Below are 18,083 nucleotides of genomic sequence, written 5' to 3'. Positions count from 1 at the left end.
AGAACATAGAGAGATCTCTGCATGGATTACCATGGTAAAGAAATTAAGGGAATATAAGGTATGTCTTTTGTTTAGGCCCGCTTAGATTAATACTAATTAAAGTGAGTTTTTCTGATCAAGAATTGTTGATTTTGTCTGTGCAATGAGTTATTTGTTTTATTGAATTATGTAGTCTCAAAACTACACTGTGTGTGTGTGTAATCACAGATTGAGTTCTGCATTTTATGACTATCTATAGATACACAAACCATTGCAGTTAGGAGACTACATCTTTAAAATAAATACACATGTATTATTAAATGCTTAAGTTTATTTTTATTTATTGATAATATCTGCCTTGCTGTATACTATTACTATCTGCAGTTATTAATTTCTTAAAGTTAAAAAAAGGTTAAATCCTTCTCCATGCCATAAAGGCACATAGGGCCGGGGCTTATCCGCGGTTTTCCATGGTGCTAAGCTGATGATAGTCATTGACTCCCCCTGGATGGGACACCAGTCCATCGCAGACCACATACAAGTAGTAAGCAGTACCCAATTTCAGCTTAGTGGACTGAAACAGTAGATAAAGTGCCTTGTCTGTTTAGTGCACAACACACAACACCAAGTGACCACAGCAAGGTTTGAACCAGCCACCTTATCAGTTACTGGCCTAACGCCCATTACCATTGAGCTACGTGCTCCACAATGTCTTAAAATCCTTGTATTATTCTCACATTAAGCTCACATTAAGTTAAAACTTCATAACCATTCACTTCCCCATCTGTGTATGTCAAAGCTCTCCACACACTTTTTACAAACAAAATTCATATGGAAAGTAAATATTGTTGCAATGTTTCTGAAGGAAGATTGTATTAGGTGCATGAGCAATGTGGACTACATACATGTAGGTTTATGTTGGTGTTTTTGGTTTTTTGTTTGTCTGTTTGTTTGATTTTTGTAGCATAATTAACTGTTTCCCAACTGAAGAAGCCCGGACAGTTAATTAGATATAAAAATTATGGAATGCTGAACGTGTATTGGTACTTATTTAAAAATTTAGTACTGTTATTTAAGAAAAAAACAACAACAAAACTTCAGCATTTTGTAATAGTTTATCCTGCATTACATTTTGTTCAGTTTGACGAAGGGATGCATGTACAATATATGTACAAAATCAAGTACCAGTACTGCAGGATAAACAGTTTAACCACATGATGACCATAACAGCGCACATATCTAATTTTGGATCAATCAATTTAAGAATACAATAAAACATTTATAAAAAATTTAGAGTCTAGATATGGTTATCATGTATTTGGTACAGATACACCTTGTAGTTGAAAACAAACCAAATTGTTTCATCTCCAGCTTAAATTATATGAATAGTTATTTTATTTATGGCTACAGGTGTAATCAGTGCCAATAAAAGGGCAGAAACTTACATGGCAAATAAGATAGATTTTGATGTTTATCTTTCATTTTAAATATGATAATTTTGAAATTGATTTTAAAAACGTAAACTATATACATGTATATTAATAGGTATGATTATAGAAAATACTATCTGTCATGCCATGTAGGTCTTGGGGATTCCTAGTTGACATGAAGGTTAATTTATACCATCATAATATCGCACCCTCATTTGCAAATATTTTTTCTATAAAATTAGGATGGAAAAAACAGATTATTATAAATTGTGAACTTGACTGTCTTTTTTTTTCATGAGATACCCAGACTCATTTAAAAATGTGAGTGATGTATCAGAGCTTGTACCATACTCTCTTCCATAAACAGGTACTACTTACCGTATTTGTCTTAATGTGGTAGAGTCAGACATATGGCATTCCTACTAGCTCTGGCTTTTGCTCAATTGGTAGAGTGCTGGACTGGCGTGCCAGAGGACCCGGGTTCAAACCCCAGCAGAGGCAATAAGTGTCTCTGTTACATTAACTAATATATATAATAATTTTTTTCTGGATAATATGTAATTGAGTATTTAAATGATCAGAAATTATTATAATGATAAATCTGAGCATATATAGATTTCTTTATATCATGTTAAATATTTTTACATGTAAAATGCTGTGACAAGGGGAATAACTCTTTCATATTGTACAAATGTAGCATTAAAATATAATGTATATTTTATGCCTGTTAAAATAATTATATTATATGAATTTATTATGTTACTGAATAATATTGATGTACATGTATATTTACAGATTGAATTAAATCACAACAATAAAAGGGAATAAAATATTCAACAACGAATGTGTCCATCATTTACATCTGTTACCCATGCAGATATTGCATAGGCTGTTTATTTTTCGGCAATGATCACCACCTTCCTAACCCACATAATTCACCATAGAGAGCATTATAGTTAATTTTTATTTGTGTATATTTGATATCAAATGATACGTGGGTGTAGTTTTCTTTGAAAACCCAGATTATTTTTAATTCAGATAACACACACTCAATTAGCTCTGTTACATGTACAGTATGTAATACTGGAAAAATATATCATGGTAAGGCTAATGGTATAATGAGAGATGTCAAGACCTTTGTACAAGGTGTACCTGCATATGTGTGAAGTTAAAACTACATGTACCTGTATTATTTATCATAACAATGAAGCACATAGATATACCCATAAATATGAACTTCCTATTGAGTTTCTAAGCATTGCTTAAAGGTGATAACTTAAGTTTGTTTTACATGTATACATTCAGGGCATTTTCTGTTATTCATGTAGCTATTTTACATATACATATGTATTTTGGCTATCTAAAGCAATTCCCTACTAAATTTATTGTAGCACAAAGTGAATAAGCAACAAATGACATTAACTTGATTTATTGATGGATTAGAACAGCCACCTTATTAATGAAAATGTCTTATCTATAGGATACCAAAATAATTATATTGTCATTTATTATAGGGCTCACAACAAACATGAAACAATTGCTTGTGATCAACTGAGTAAGCACTAGTATAATTTACCGTCCCAGGTAATTAAACTAGGCATTATTGTGTAAATTTTTTTTCTTCATGTAAAAAGTTTCTGCATTGTAATAGAGGCATCTTTTCTAATCATTTGGTGGCCTTGAAAAAGGCCGTTTTGACTGGATGGTAGGGTCAACAGCAAAGGTCAGCTAACAGGTAACCTATCTGTACCAATCTGAACAGGAAGGAGGCAGCTGTGCATCACAGGACCAGCCGAAGGGCTGAAAAAATGCTGTGATAGAAACACCTGTTTCCATCATCATTGAGGTGAACTCCATCCCTGTCAAAGTGTTTCTCCTTAAAGAATTTGTGGGAAAAGAAAAAGACTTTCTTCCCCTGCTCGAAAGCACCAAATTCTTTAAGAAGAAATTTATTTATTGACCCGTTTCTTCTTACGGTCATAAGACCGTGAAGAAAGACCCCTGGGTCGCCTTCGACAAAAGATCGAGGCCACAATGATGATGGAATCCGTGTGTTTCTCCCTCAGCACGGTAATCAGCCTCTTCAGCTTCACCAGGACATCAGAGGCGGAGGTCGTGTCGTTGATGTCATTTCCCCCCAGCTGAAGCAAAATAACGTCAGGACTGATCCTCTCTACCAACTGCATGTCAAGGTGGTACACCTGTGGGACAGTTCTGCCTCCAACACCATGCAGATGGACATCAAGGTTGCCATGCCTCATCACTCTGCCGTTCACCCTCATCCAGTCTCTCAGTCGCCTGATAAAGCTGTGCCCAAGAACAAGTGCTCTCATAGTGGCAGCTTCTCTATATGACTACACTGCCCGAGTGTCACGTTTATATAGCCGAAGAGCGGACGTCTGAGAAGGCAGTTATGGCGTTAACACACTAGACAAGGAGTTGCGTCCCTTTCCGATCAGCTGATATGTATTTGTGTTTCTTTAAATATATTTTGCAGAAATAATTTAATTCTGGTTGTAAAGCGCTTTCTGATTGGCTAAAAAATTATTTTATATCGTATAAAGAATGATGCCTACGTCATAGTAAGACTAACGTCTAAAATGTATCAATACGCCTGACGTTACGTTTGAATTTTGTACAATTTACGTCATTTTAAAGGTAAAATGACCGTTTATATATACAATGAAGAATAAAAAAATTAAATTATAAGCAATGAACTCAAAATTTATTAGTTTTATACGATATAAAATGGTTTGTAACAGTTTACGCTTTTTTATAAACCGCTTCGCGGTTTATAAAGCGTAAACTGCCCCAAACCATTTTATATCGTATAAAACAAATAAATTTTGATTTCATTCCTTAAATAATGAGCAAAGTTTAGTGTTTCCTCTATAAATTAAAGATTGTAAAACATTCTGTACCTATGAAAGTATCACACAATGTACGGAATACTTTAAAAATAGATTATTACATGTATGCAACGCAGAATTATGTTGAAGGGAATCACTTTCATGAGCAAATTATTTTATATTGTGCGTTAATAGTTTGACTTGGAGTAAATATAAATTTCATAAGAGGATTTAACAAGGTTAAAAAATATTTTTATGTATTTGTTGTAAACTGACATCGCATTTATAAAGAGAAATTCGTATAAACTCTTGGCTATGAAACACAAATGTGAAACACGCGGTATCTCTATACATGTATTATTATTTCACCGACACGTAGGCTTAAATGAATCATTTTAAAAAAATTATGTATTAATAATTAAGTGCTAAAATATAAATTTGTAGACTAATATGATGCACGCAGAATATATTTGTTTAACAGACAAAACCATGCTGACCTTCAGCTGATGATAAACATGCAAGCCCTGACCCCAATATCATGAACTACAACATTTATTCTACAAGATTTATTCCTCTGTATGACTAAAGTTATATAAGAAATTGAATTGTGGATTGGGTATGTTTGAATGATTAAAATATATATTATGTTCTCAGTGAATGAACGATAATATATTTTTTTTTAAACTTATTGTTTATGTACTACTTTGAATTTAAATTGTTTACATTAGTTTTCGAGCGATTATTAAATCGTAACAATTTCTTTTCTTATACAATAAATCATTTTATTTTTTTCAGTTATATTTATGAATAAATTGGGATTTTTAACTGGTAAATTTATATATATTTATAAGTATAACTAATCCGGAAAAATATAACGTAATCGGAAACGTTTTCCGCGTTACATGTAAATCTCGCGAGATCACAGCTTCTGTTCATCTGCCCCTGTGACACATTCGAATTTTTCGGAGTCAGTAAATTTCGACCCACAATGCAATTCCTCAATGTCGGCCGATCTCACTAGACTGGATATCATCTCGCGAGAATCAAAGTAAAACTTTTGAGAAACAGATGAGATAAATTGTGTAATTTCCAGAACATCATGCTTTTTAAGTAAACAAAACAATATTTTTCGCGTAGTTTTTTCTAGTGTGTTTAAAAGAGGCAGACGACACTTGACCGACGTGAACTTTGACGTCACAATAAGGGGATACTACTCTAAGTAGTTATTGTAAATCTGCTGAAATATAAATACCAAAATCTTCTCAAAATCTTGCAGAGCTAACGAATCGGGACATTTCTTCAGAGATAGGAAACAGCTGTAACTTGCTCTCATTTGGATGAATGCTCACATTATTTTATTCACTATATTTACGGTAATTTCCAGGAACGTATTTTAAATGGGGCGTGGCAACATCATTCAAAAAATCTTTACAAGCAAAAAGAAAAATAAAATTCTCAAAATCAGGAAAATTCTAATCGGGTGAGGAATGGGGAGTGCGTGGTATGCCTTTAGCTTTTTAACTGCTCAAAAGTGTCTTTATTTTCACTACTCTTTACGGTAATGCTCCCAGGGGATCCATTTTCCTTATGTGATCAACAAATTTTTTTTATACGTAAATTTGATTTTTTTTAAATGGGGGAGGGGGGATTCTGTGATAAGTCAATTTTTATTTGTAAGTTTAAGAAAAATGTCTGCTGCAAGAAAAGAGGAAATAAACTGCAATGTACATTATGTTAAAAGCTTTATTATTCAACAACATTTTATCTGAGATAAATTCTATACTGGCGTGCGACCAGTATAAATATACAATCTGATTAAAATCAGATCTTTGATCCGCTCCGACAAATTCTGATGTCGCTACACTTTGTTCAGCAACTATCAGAATTTCGGAGCGTTACAAAGATCTGATTAAAATCAGATTGGTATATAAATAAATTAAAAATCTTATGAATTATGAATAATGAAAATTTAGTGAAAAATATGTATATTTATTCTATTTTGCATTCAAATTCATTTACTTTACGTCAATACTTTTATTTTTATTGATTTATCATAATTCATTTTTGATCACCTGCTGCGCTCGCCCTAACGGTCGCACCGTAAAACATATTATTCTCCTGAACGTAGCCTAGTCACGGTATAATTAATTAAGGGGTTTAAGGGTGAGGGACCGCCTCCCTGTTCCGACAACCTTGCGAGTGGAGGGGGGGGGGGTGTACATTTCAAGTCGGGTTCGTAATACAGAGACCAGTCGTCTGGATGATGCTGGTGGTAATTTTTTCTTAGTATGCAAAGATGATATGCATTTGTTTCTACTTCCTTGAAGGGGTTGTAATGGTCGAATGTGAAGGTACACACAGCACTCTTGAGTCCCGTTCTTTCCATGCAGGTCAGCGATCCAGTGCGGCCTCTGCTCCTGATGACTCCGATCTAAAGACATTTCAGCTGTTTTGCAAAATTCAAGTAGTCTGTTGGAAGCTTTCTCTCAGTCTGCTCTACAGTATGTAAGAATTGTTCACATAGCATAGGGTGTTGTTTAAATGATGAAGTTGCCTCCCTTTGACTAGATGAACATTTAGTAGATTTTTTAATAATGATGTAATTTTTTAATTTTACATACATATAGTACTGGCTTAGTTCTAATTATCTTGACACAAGTTAGGTGCATGGATTTTAATATATGTTTCACAATCCCGGATTACATGTAGTGAATTAATTGTAGTTATTAATGAATGATCTCAATTTTGCAAAAGTTGAGCATAAATTATTTTTTTTTATTAATGTCAATTTACAAAAATTGACTTTTGGTCTTCCTGATGTTTTGTTTCACTTTAAGGTTCCCTTACCATGAAGATAATGGTGCCCCCAGTCTTTAGACTATTTCTTCCTCTCTGATGCTGACGGTGGATTGTTGACCTGATTTCCGTCATTTGAGGAGACAAGATTTTGTATGCACAAGGTATAATTCAAAAAGCTTGCTTTAATGCAGCCTTATTGTGCAGCAGCGTATTTGGTTTAAAGCAATAGGAATGCCCTTTCTCAAATATTTGCATGATTCAAATAGAGCAAATTATCTCACAATTATATCAACTGCAGGGGTTAAGAGAAATGGAATAATAAATTATTTGTTTAATCAACATCATTCCATATTCAAATTAATTAGAATATATAGTCTTGCTAATGTACTCAATCGAGAATTAATAATTTTGCATCTTAAATTGACATTTCATGATCAGTCATTTCAGTGCCTTTACTTGAAATCTGGGTAGAATCCAGCCTTTTTTTGGAAAGCTTAAGTATTTTAAAACAAACAATTTTTTCATATTTGCATATTTCACGTGTATTTTACTTGTTACAGTCATCAAATCATCTCAGATATTGCTGTCAGCCCACACTCATAACTGCACTTGCTGAGAGAGAGAGATATCGACGGGGAGCTAAAGGAACTAAAAGAGCGCCACATAGACCTCCAAACAAGATCGATGAGGGATAATCTCATTTTCGACGGAATTCAGGAGCAAACAGAGGAAGTAACGGAGGAAGTTCTGAAAACCTTCATTCAAAAGGAGATGAATATAAGTGATGATTTACCATTCCACAGGGTCCACCGTATGGGGAAAAGGATTCCAGGGAAGCATAGACCTATAGTTGCCAAGTTTGTCCTCTTCAAGGATCGAGAAAAAGTACGACGAGCGGCACCATCGACTTTAAGAAACAAACCTTACGGAGTGAATGAGCAGTTTCCGCGAGAGATCAACGAAAGAAGAAAGCAACTATATCCGCACTTTAAAACGGCCAAACAGCAAGGGAAAAGGGCATCAATGGTGGCGGATAAATTATTCGTCGATGGGAGACAAGTTCATGTACAATTTACGGAACCAAAGGCACCTGAAACAAGAAGACACGATCCGAACGCCGCGCAGCCTCGCGCCAGAGAGCAGAAATCCAGAAATGCGACAGCACAACGCTAGGATTACCTAGGAGGGCCTGCACCGGAAGTTCATGTGATAAATGTAAACAACCAACGTAACTCTCTCCATGTGTCCGATATTAAAATCGTAAGTTTAAATGTTTGCGGCTTATGTTCTAAATTACGAACTCCAGATTTTCTAGAATTTATCAACGAACATGACATTGTGTGTTTAACGGAAACCAAAACCGATTGCGCTGATGTTATAGACGTGGAAAATTACACCGTCATCAGTAAACACAGGTCAAACCTATCATCTCATAAATCGGGTGGAATTGTTGTTTATGTACGTAACACTTTAAGTAAGTTTGTCTCTTTAATTACCAATGAATGTGACCATGTTTTATGGATTAGAGTTAAAAAAGATGTAGTTCATTTATATGAAGACTTGATTATAGGAACTATTTATATACCACCTGTAAACTCTCGTTATTCATCTCTAGAAATTTTTGACGAACTTGAAAGAGAAATTGTAACATTTTCAACTGTTACTGAATGTATATGTCTAATTGGTGATTTTAACAGTAGAGTAGCGTGTGAGAAAGACTATTTCGATCTCGTAGATTTTGAAAATCCGGTATTAGATGACAACATTTTACGAAATGCATGTAGTTCTAATGATTTTATGGAACTACAAAAATATGGATTTTTTGTAGACAGAGAATCAAATGATAAAACCATTAATCAATATGGAAAGAAGCTTATCAACATATGTAAAAACTGTAATATTTTTATTCTGAATGGTCGATCCAAACATGATAAAAATGGTGCATACACCTGTAAATCTTCCAGTGTAGTAGACTATTGTATTGCAAGTGTAAGTTTTATCAAGCATGTATCAGAAATGAGGGTACTTCCTTTTTCACAGCTATTGTCAGATGTGCACAATCCAATTCAAGTTATAATGTCTTCCATAAAAAGTATAAACACAGGTTTATGCACTTCAACAAACGATTATGAATTGTCAAACAAATGTATGAATATAGATGTTTCAAAAAGATGGGTTATTGATGACAAAGTTACTTACCACAATGTTGTAGATAGTAAAATATCTCTTATCAATAGTCTGGAGGATAGTCTTATATGTTGCACAACTGAACATGTATCTTTAGATTATATTAATAGTATTGTAGAAGAAACTGGTAATATACTTGTACAAAGTGCAAAAGAAGTTTTTGGTACACAAAAACCATATTCATGCGTTAAAAAACCCAAGGCTTTTAAGAAACCATGGTTTACAAGAGAATGCAAATCTGCAAGACAAAATTTTAGAAAAGCAAAAAGATTATATAAAAAATATGGTGGGGAAATATTTAGAAATAATTTGTATGAAAAAGAAAGATTATACAAGAAGAAACTAAAACATGCAGTCGGTCACCATAGAGCAATTATGAAAGATAGATTAAAGTATTTGCGAACAACAGACCCGAAGGAATATTGGAAAATTCTCAATACCAATTGTGGTAATAAGTCAACATGTAATGCTGACTTGAAGGATCTTTTTGATTTTTATAACAAATGCTGTAATACTGAAAATGATGGACCTTGTGAACATGTATTATCTGAAGATGAATTGAAATTGTTATCTGATGGGGAATTTAATAATTTTATTAATCAGCCAATTACAAGTAATGAAATTATAAAATGTATTAAATCACTGAAAAATAATAAGTCATGTGGAATTGACAGGATTTTTAATGAATATATTAAAAATACATGTGACATTATGTTAAATCTTTATGTGAAGTTATTTAACAAGATTTTTGAAACTGGAATTATACCTTCACAGTGGATACATGGAAATATTATCCCAATTTATAAAAATAAAGGTAACAATACTGATCCATCAAACTATAGACCAATCACACTTATAAGCTGTCTTGGGAAATTATTTACTTCTATCATCAATGAAAGATTGACTGAGTATGCAAATAGAGTAGAACTTATTTTAGAAAATCAAGCTGGGTTTCGTAAAGATTACTCGACTATTGATCACATTTTTTCATTATATTCTCTGATAGAATTATCAAAGACATTTAAAATAAAATTATTTTGTGCTTTTATAGATTTTGAAAAGGCTTTTGATTCTGTTTGGCGAGTTGGTCTATGGAACAAAATTTTGTTGAACAATATTGATGGCAAGTGTTTTAATGTTATTACAAATATGTATAAGGGAATTAAATCTTGTGTAACTGCCAAGGGTTTAACCTCTGATATGTTTCCATGTACAGTGGGTGTTAGACAAGGTGAAAATTTGTCACCTTTTTTATTTGCACTCTATCTTAACGATTTAGAAGAATTTTTATCAACATATGATGTAGAGGGTTTGACATCACTATCATACCAATTAGAAAACAAATGTAATTTATATCTTAGACTTTTTGTATTATTATATGCAGATGATACAATACTATTATCTGAATCTCCTGATGATCTTCAACATCAACTTGATGTTTTTCAAAGATATTGTAAAAACTGGCATCTCAAAGTTAATAGTGATAAAACAAAAATTGTCATTTTTAATAAAGGTAGATCACGTGTAGATTATTCATTTAAGTATGGAGACATTAGTTTAGAAATTGTAGATAATTTTAAATACCTTGGAGTACATTTTTGTAAAAATGGATCATTTAATCTCAATGTGAAAGACCTTTGTGAAAAAGCTACTAGAGCTATGTATAGTGTAATAGCCAAATGTAGAAAACACAATATGTCAATCGATTGTAAATTAGATATGTTTGACAAAATTGTGAAACCTATTTTTCTATATGGATGTGAAGTTTGGGGATTTGGTAATATAGCACTTGTTGAAAAGTTACATCTGAAATTTTGTAAACATATCTTAAATCTAAAGTCTTCAACACCAAATTATATGGTTTATGGGGAACTTGGACGATACCCACTAATAATTAATGTTAAAGTCCGCATGATAGCATTTTGGAGTAAACTTGTCTTTTCACAAAATAATAAAGTTGCGTCAAAACTACAATATGCAATGGGTAAAATGAACAGACCCTGGTTTAAATTTATTGTTAAAATATTGAATGATTGTGGTCTATCTATTATTTTGTATCAACAAAATGTAAATATCCAGTGGCTTAAGAAAACAGTTTTTCATATACTTCTAGACCAATTCAAGCAGTCATGGAATAGTGAAATGTATAATTCATCAAAAGGTATTAACTATAGAATTTTTAAAACTACATTATCTTTGGAAAAATACTTATTAGATCTGCCATACAAATATCAGAAATCTTTTTGTATGTTTAGAACAAGTAATGCTAAATTGCCTATAGAACAAGGTAGATGGTATGATATACCTCGTGAAAACCGTATATGTACCATATGTAACTGTATTGAGATAGGAGATGAATTTCATTATTTATTTCATTGTACAGATGTAACAATTAAAGATAAGAGATTTTTATACATACCTTCATACTTCTACACACAACCAAATGTTTACAAATTTCAACAACTCTTTAATACTAGTAATAAAAAATTGTTGATTAATCTGTGTAAATTCATTAAAGTTATAATTGAGAGAGTTAGCTCTCTAGGTTAATTGTTTATCATACTTTTTTCCCTTTTTCATTTTTTTTTTCACTTTTGTATTGTCACTCCAATGCATGCAATGTATATACTATATGTATTATTGTTCAAAATTTTTTTGTGATTTTTCTCAACACTGTAATTTATGCAGTTCAGAGAATAAAGAAATTGTCATTGTCATTGTCATCGAGAGCCTCATACCTCACTGCTCCACTGACCACAATTAGGCGTTATTATTGCCACTTCAACGAAGACAAATTGGTACCAGTACTTATATGTACAAACTTTGTACTTTTATTTTATATAATATAATTCCCCTTCTCTTTTAAATAAAACTATATATATAAGTTAGCATGGCAATTGGACAATTGCTGACCCTGCAGGCGCCACTGTTCTGACGCCATCGTGTGGTTGTTTTCAAATTTAAAAGGCTAGTTGCTGATGAACAATACATTGATTTCTTTGCTTAAAGTTTTATTAAAAAACAAATTATCATAAAGCATTCATAAGCAGTATCATGTTGATATATGTCAATCTACTCATTGTCTAAATACATTTTCAGAATCTTTAAATCAGTTCTGCAAAAACTCCTAGATAAAAACACCAAAGGAAGGAATATTCCACACAAGGATTCTATTAAGTTAGAACAGAATATACAAGATTAGCAGTAAATCAAACATCTACTCTAATTCTAAAGGTTTAAAGGTAAGTCAAAACAGTTGTCTCATTGGATATGAATTCTGATTGTGTTAAGGTACTTCACTACACCAAGACTTATACTTTTTAAGACACTACGTCACAAGATGGCGATGTAAATGTTTTGTTAAACTCTTTGTATCAATCGACTAAGATGTATATTGTCATAGCTCAGTGGTTAAAGTATCAGGCTAGTGAACCGCAGATCATGAGTTCGAATCCGCCTGGGCTTTTGTTTACGTTTACTAAATGAAATTTTTGAAAATATCATTTTTTATCCAAAATTGCACATTTTTTTCGCCTATTTGACATATATACATCTTATCCATCTTGCTTTCTATTATAGTCAAGTAATTTTCTGCTGATTTGAGAAAATATTTGAAGGTGTAGTGAGGCACCTTAATATACTGGTATCACTCCTCTATATAAGTAATGGGCCTCAGTCCCTTTGTGGCCTCGCTCCATTGCTGGTAAAGAATTGAGTGCTACCTGTCTGTTAACCCATTATGTGTAATTAATACATGTCACAAAAAGTTTGATGATAACCACATGTAACAAATACAGTCCATTCATTCTAATGTAACAAACACAGATTATAGACACAGTCAAAACAGTCACTTAATATATACATCTAATAGAAAAAGGAGTTTGTTTATATGTAATATATACATGTACATAGAATCACTTGATTTATATTGTGATACATAAACACAGTTTGTTTACATACAATATATAAACAAGGTCTGTTTTGTTGACTTGTAATATGCAATATTAAAGAACAATTTGTTTACATACAAACATATGATATATAAACAAATAAAGATTGAAGAAATGGAATGATTAACTCATAAAAACCTAACATAGATACAGTTAGACAATCTGTTTACATCTTGTAGACACGGTCAGTTTATGTGTGATACATTAAATTATCCACACACAGCGTGTTTACATCTGATACACACCATGTGATGACATGTAATGTGTACAGTTTGTTTATATTATACATGTATCTACACACAGTATGTAATATATACTTATACGCTTTGTTTACATCTGATTTATACAGTTCATTGATTTACATGTAATATTGGATTTTCTTCACTTTACCTGTGTCCCACTCAGCCACAAAGAGGTTGTCTCTGGTGTCCACACATAAACCCCATGGAAACTGTAAATGACAGTTGTCAATGTAGCGGAGGAACTGTCCGTCCTGATCCAGGATGTGGATACGGTGGTTGTTAAGGTCTGCTGTCAGGATCCGACCCTGGCTGTCTGTTGTGATGCCGACTGGATCAAATAATCCCTCGGTAGTAGAGGGAGGACCAGTGTAGGTAAACCGGAGTTTCCCGGCCTGATTGACCACCACTACTGCATGGGCTCCATTGTCTGACACACAGATATCTAGGTTCCTGTTCTCACTGATGTATCCACCAGATAAATAGAGAGGTTGTCCTTTGTCGTCGTACTGAATACTTTGTTTCTCTGTGGAGCCAGAGTAACGCACAACTTTTGTTTGTTTTCTATCATCACTGTCCATGACAACCAGGAGGTCACCAGAGGAGGTACATGTACTACAGACACGACGAGGTATCCACCCCTGTAGTCTGATCACTGTCTGTATCTGTGTATTCTTCACTATGTTCACAGTTCTATCATCTTCATCAGTATAAACTAGATCCCCACTCCTTGTCACTGCTATGTCCTGTGGCAAGTTCCCTGACTTGGTTCGGATGGACTTCACTATTTCCCCCCGGAGGTTGTAGAGTTTCATCACGTTGTCATAATTACCAAACGTCCATACTTCTGTATCATTCAGACACGTCACACCGTGTAGATATTTATACCCTGTGTTTATAGCTGTGATGACCCGGGGTACATCCATCAGTGACCGGTCTGGGGGAGAGGACTCGGCTCCCTGGGGCAGCATGCTGTAGTCTTGTTCCTCTGTTGTAAAAGATAATGCTGACAGAGAACCAAACTGTTCAATCAGCTGATTTGTGTGGAGTTCCTGAGGCCTAAAGTTTGGTAAGGACACTTTGAGTTTAGGAGGCAATCTTCTAGTGTTCCTGGATTTGTACTCAGAGACAAGGCAGACATCTTTGGAGTTCAGTAGCTTCTTAAGTTCAGCAATGGTCTGTGTTATTTCAGAAATTGTGTGTGTGATTTCATTTTCCTGTTTATTTAGGATGGGCAGGTGTTTGGATTCCATTTCCTCCACGTTAGATTTCAGGTTTGTGATAATGGTGTCTATTTCTCTGTGCCAGATTTCTCCTTGTTTGTCAATTGCTGTTGTCAATTTCCGGGAGTTTTTACTCAGATCAGCTCTCTGCACTGTGATGTTGGATGCAATCTCTTTGTATTTAGGATAAATGAATTTTTCTAATTCTTGCAAATCTTTTTCTAAAATTCCTGTTTTTATTTCAAAACTTTGGAAAATGTCAATTTTTTTATGTCCTGAATGTTTTACAGAGGAAATACACTTTGCACAAATAGGAATGTCACATTGTTCACAATGTAGTTCACATTGTTTTTCATGGTGTTTTCTACATTTAGGATTGTTCAAAGTGGTTAAATATTGTTTTAGTGACACCACTTTATGAACTTTAGAGGAATCGGATAAATGTGTCTCTACACAGTCTTTACACAGATGTATATGACAAACTTCACAGTACATGGGGGCCACAGAGTCCTGACACAGGGTGCAGCGTACAACATCCTGGGCACTCCTCCTGGGGTCCATGGTTAGGGATCCCTTGTAACTATCAGGTCTAGGCAACCTCCGTTTTTGGAGGATAGCTCAATTTCAAGATGGCTGCCAATTTTTACCATATATGGAAAGTTGCTTTGAATTGTGGGTGAAATTATCCTCCATTTTTGGAGGATAGCATGGGTATATTTCATTGGCTTCGTGCATATCTTTAATGGGAAAATGCAAGCACCAGACCACATGGAAATTGAAGTAAAGGAAATAAACTAATGATTGTATGCGGCGATTTGAAATTCTATGTATAGTATTTTCAAAATATGCTTTGAAAGTATGTACTTCCTGTGCTCAGTTTTACAAATGACATAGACTATTTACAACTTTTTCATTTGATAAAAATCACAAAATGGTGATGTTTATTCCTGATTCAAACATAATTGAATTAATTCACGTTTAGAGACACATAATGGATATCTTGATCTACTATATTGTACATGTACACAGTAAATGTTTGCATACCTTAGGAGCTTTGTAACTCTTATTCTTATTAATACACAGGTTATTTAGTATATTAATGTAAAATTAATCCGTTCACACAAAAAGACACTGTCAAATTTTATTAATCAAAATGATACCATTTATAAATAGGAATTAAACTGAATTTAAAAAAAAAATGTAAGAGTCTTCACATAAAATATTTTTCTTTAAAATCAGCCCTGCAATAATTCAAACTTTAATATTTATGAAATATATAATTATTGACAGCTAAATAAGGTGGTTTTTTAATTGTCTACTTATTATAGTTTATGTCCCTTTGTAAAAACAGGGTTAATTGCCCTTCATCCGAAAAGATCCACCAGGGGGCGCAAGCATCTATCCTCCAATTCTGGAGGATAAAATCTATCCTCCAAAAACGGAGGTTGCCTAGACCTGACTATAGGGGAACTTAACCTGGAAAGCAAATTCAGTATGTATTTATGATGTATGCATGTATTATCTTGCTTTGATTAACATGTACTTATATGTAAGATTCAGATATATTCTATTTCATGGATAAAATTTACATTTGTGTATAGAGTCGATCATACATGTACAAGTATAAGATTTTTTATTTTTAATGACTGATTACAAAAAAGGATAAATTTAAAGATAAGAAAATATTTGTCCAAACAATTTTCGACTATTAAGAAAACACAATAAGAAAGCTAGTGGATTATAAAACTTACCTAACGTTACCCCATTGGTAAACGGTCTTCTTGATCAAACATGGCGGGCGTCAGGTGTTTATTTTTCCTGGTCGGTTGCTACCTGTGCAAGATCACGTGAATGAATTTAATGCCAGGTAGTAACTTGTGCTTGTGTATGTGTTGGTTCAGAATTGGGGTCACCCATTGTTGGGAGGTTTAAATAGATCTGACATTTTTATCACTATAAGGTACAGGGTTTATATTATTATTATTAGAAAAATATGAACTAATCAGTTAAGGAAGGAGTCTTTTTATTATCAAACATACTTCTTATAATAAGAAATGCATGAAATTTTGACACAGTCAAACGGATCATATTACTTAATGATTCTATCAGTTTAATTAAATTTGACCTTTTTGTTTTCGGATAAAGGTCAGGTCAAGGTCACTACCTTTTTCCTCAACGTAAAGAGTGATAAAAATAAGTGTAGCTCTTTATAGTTCTGTAGACATTTGTTTAAGATTTGAAGATTCAAATCTTCAATGAAAGCATAGACCATGAGAGTGTCTATCAGCTTATACTACTAAATTGGAATAAATATTTATACTAAAATTGATATTGCTTAGCCCGCATTTCCTCTAATTTTCTTAAATTTTGAAGAAATTTTGATTATTTTTTTATGCTTCCAATAATAAAATATTTCTAATTTGTATGTAGTATGAAGACTTTATACAAAGATATATATTGACAGAAAAGCTAATATATTGACCGTTTCATAAGAGAGAAAAACTGATTTTAGTGATTTTTTCACAAAAATCAATGTATAGAATTGGCGCTTTAAAAAGCTAATAAAAATGTTATTTGATAGGCAAATCATATTTTAAAAACATATTCTGAAACCCAAGTATCATATTATTAGTTCACATTAGTAAAAAAAATCCAACATTATTGTTATTGTTTTTAAAATGCTAAAACAGACTCATTATATATATATAATCTGCAGCAATTCTGAATTGCGCAACATGTGATATTTTCCTACGCCAATATTACGCCAAAAATATAGTCCTTGTTCCATTCTAAACATTGATTACATTTTTGTATGCCAAGTTGTATGATAGTAAAAAAGAAAGAAAAATATACTACTTTAATTTCCTTTCATCTTGATTTAATGAACAATTAATCAAATTTACGTTTGACAAGTCGAAAACGTGAAAAGACTCCTTCCTTAATAAGATCATTTTTTTTTCGCAGTGCCTGTTTTGCCACTTTTAAAAAAAGTTACTGCTTCGATATACCCGGAAGCCTGTGTGCTGAACATATTCAATTCAGCTTTAAAATGTAGGCTATTTTTAGTTTTAAAGAAATAGATTTTGTTTTTTATGACTAGAATTCCCCTATTTCTCTATAAAAGCTGGTGTGGTGTAATGGTGCACACATTCCTTTGGGAATGAAGAGTGGGTTCAAATCCCATCATCAGCATACAAATGTAGGGGCGCGTCTTTTAACCACAATGAACCACAATGAACCGCGATGAACCACATTGAACCACAATGAACCACAATGAAACCACAATGAACCTAAATTAACTTAACTGTGGTGAGAATTAGTCTTTGAAAGGTAAATAATTCCTATCAATTTTGATTCTACCTATTTGACGGCAGATTATATGTCAAAGAATTTTAAAATGCTGTAAAAAATTGTATTCTTTATTTGG

General features: G+C 33.1%; 2 protein-coding genes across 2 annotated transcripts; one reads left to right on the top strand and one right to left on the bottom strand.

Moving 5' to 3' along the window:
- Nucleotides 1-7,741: 7,741 nt before the first annotated feature.
- On the top strand, nt 7,742-8,230 carry LOC136271000 (uncharacterized). The gene has a single exon (XM_066070059.1). The coding sequence runs from the start codon at nt 7,742-7,744 to the stop codon at nt 8,228-8,230; it is 489 nt and encodes a 162-aa protein (XP_065926131.1).
- A 4,008-nt stretch (nt 8,231-12,238) lies between these two features.
- Nucleotides 12,239-16,628, bottom strand: LOC105327301 (E3 ubiquitin-protein ligase TRIM71-like). Its single transcript, XM_066068711.1, has 3 exons — nt 16,408-16,628; nt 16,120-16,132; nt 12,239-15,240 (listed from the first exon to the last, which is right to left on the bottom strand). Exon 3 carries the CDS (start codon nt 15,215-15,217, stop codon nt 13,553-13,555), a length of 1,665 nt encoding a protein of 554 aa, XP_065924783.1. The 5' UTR covers nt 15,218-15,240; nt 16,120-16,132; nt 16,408-16,628; the 3' UTR covers nt 12,239-13,552.
- Nucleotides 16,629-18,083: the final 1,455 nt, after the last annotated feature.

Source organism: Magallana gigas, chromosome 8 (assembly GCF_963853765.1).
Source record: "Magallana gigas chromosome 8, xbMagGiga1.1, whole genome shotgun sequence".
NCBI classification, from domain to species: domain Eukaryota; kingdom Metazoa; phylum Mollusca; class Bivalvia; order Ostreida; family Ostreidae; genus Magallana; species Magallana gigas.
The sequence above is the reverse complement of the archived record's forward strand: the minus strand, read 5'-3'. Positions and strand labels throughout refer to the sequence as shown.

Excerpts from the sequence above, each read along its gene's own strand:
- LOC136271000 (XM_066070059.1), top strand. The coding sequence starts at position 7,742 with ATGAGGGATAATCTCATTTTCGACGGAATTCAGGAGCAAACAGAGGAA.
- LOC105327301 (XM_066068711.1), bottom strand. The coding sequence starts at position 15,217 with ATGGACCCCAGGAGGAGTGCCCAGGATGTTGTACGCTGCACCCTGTGT.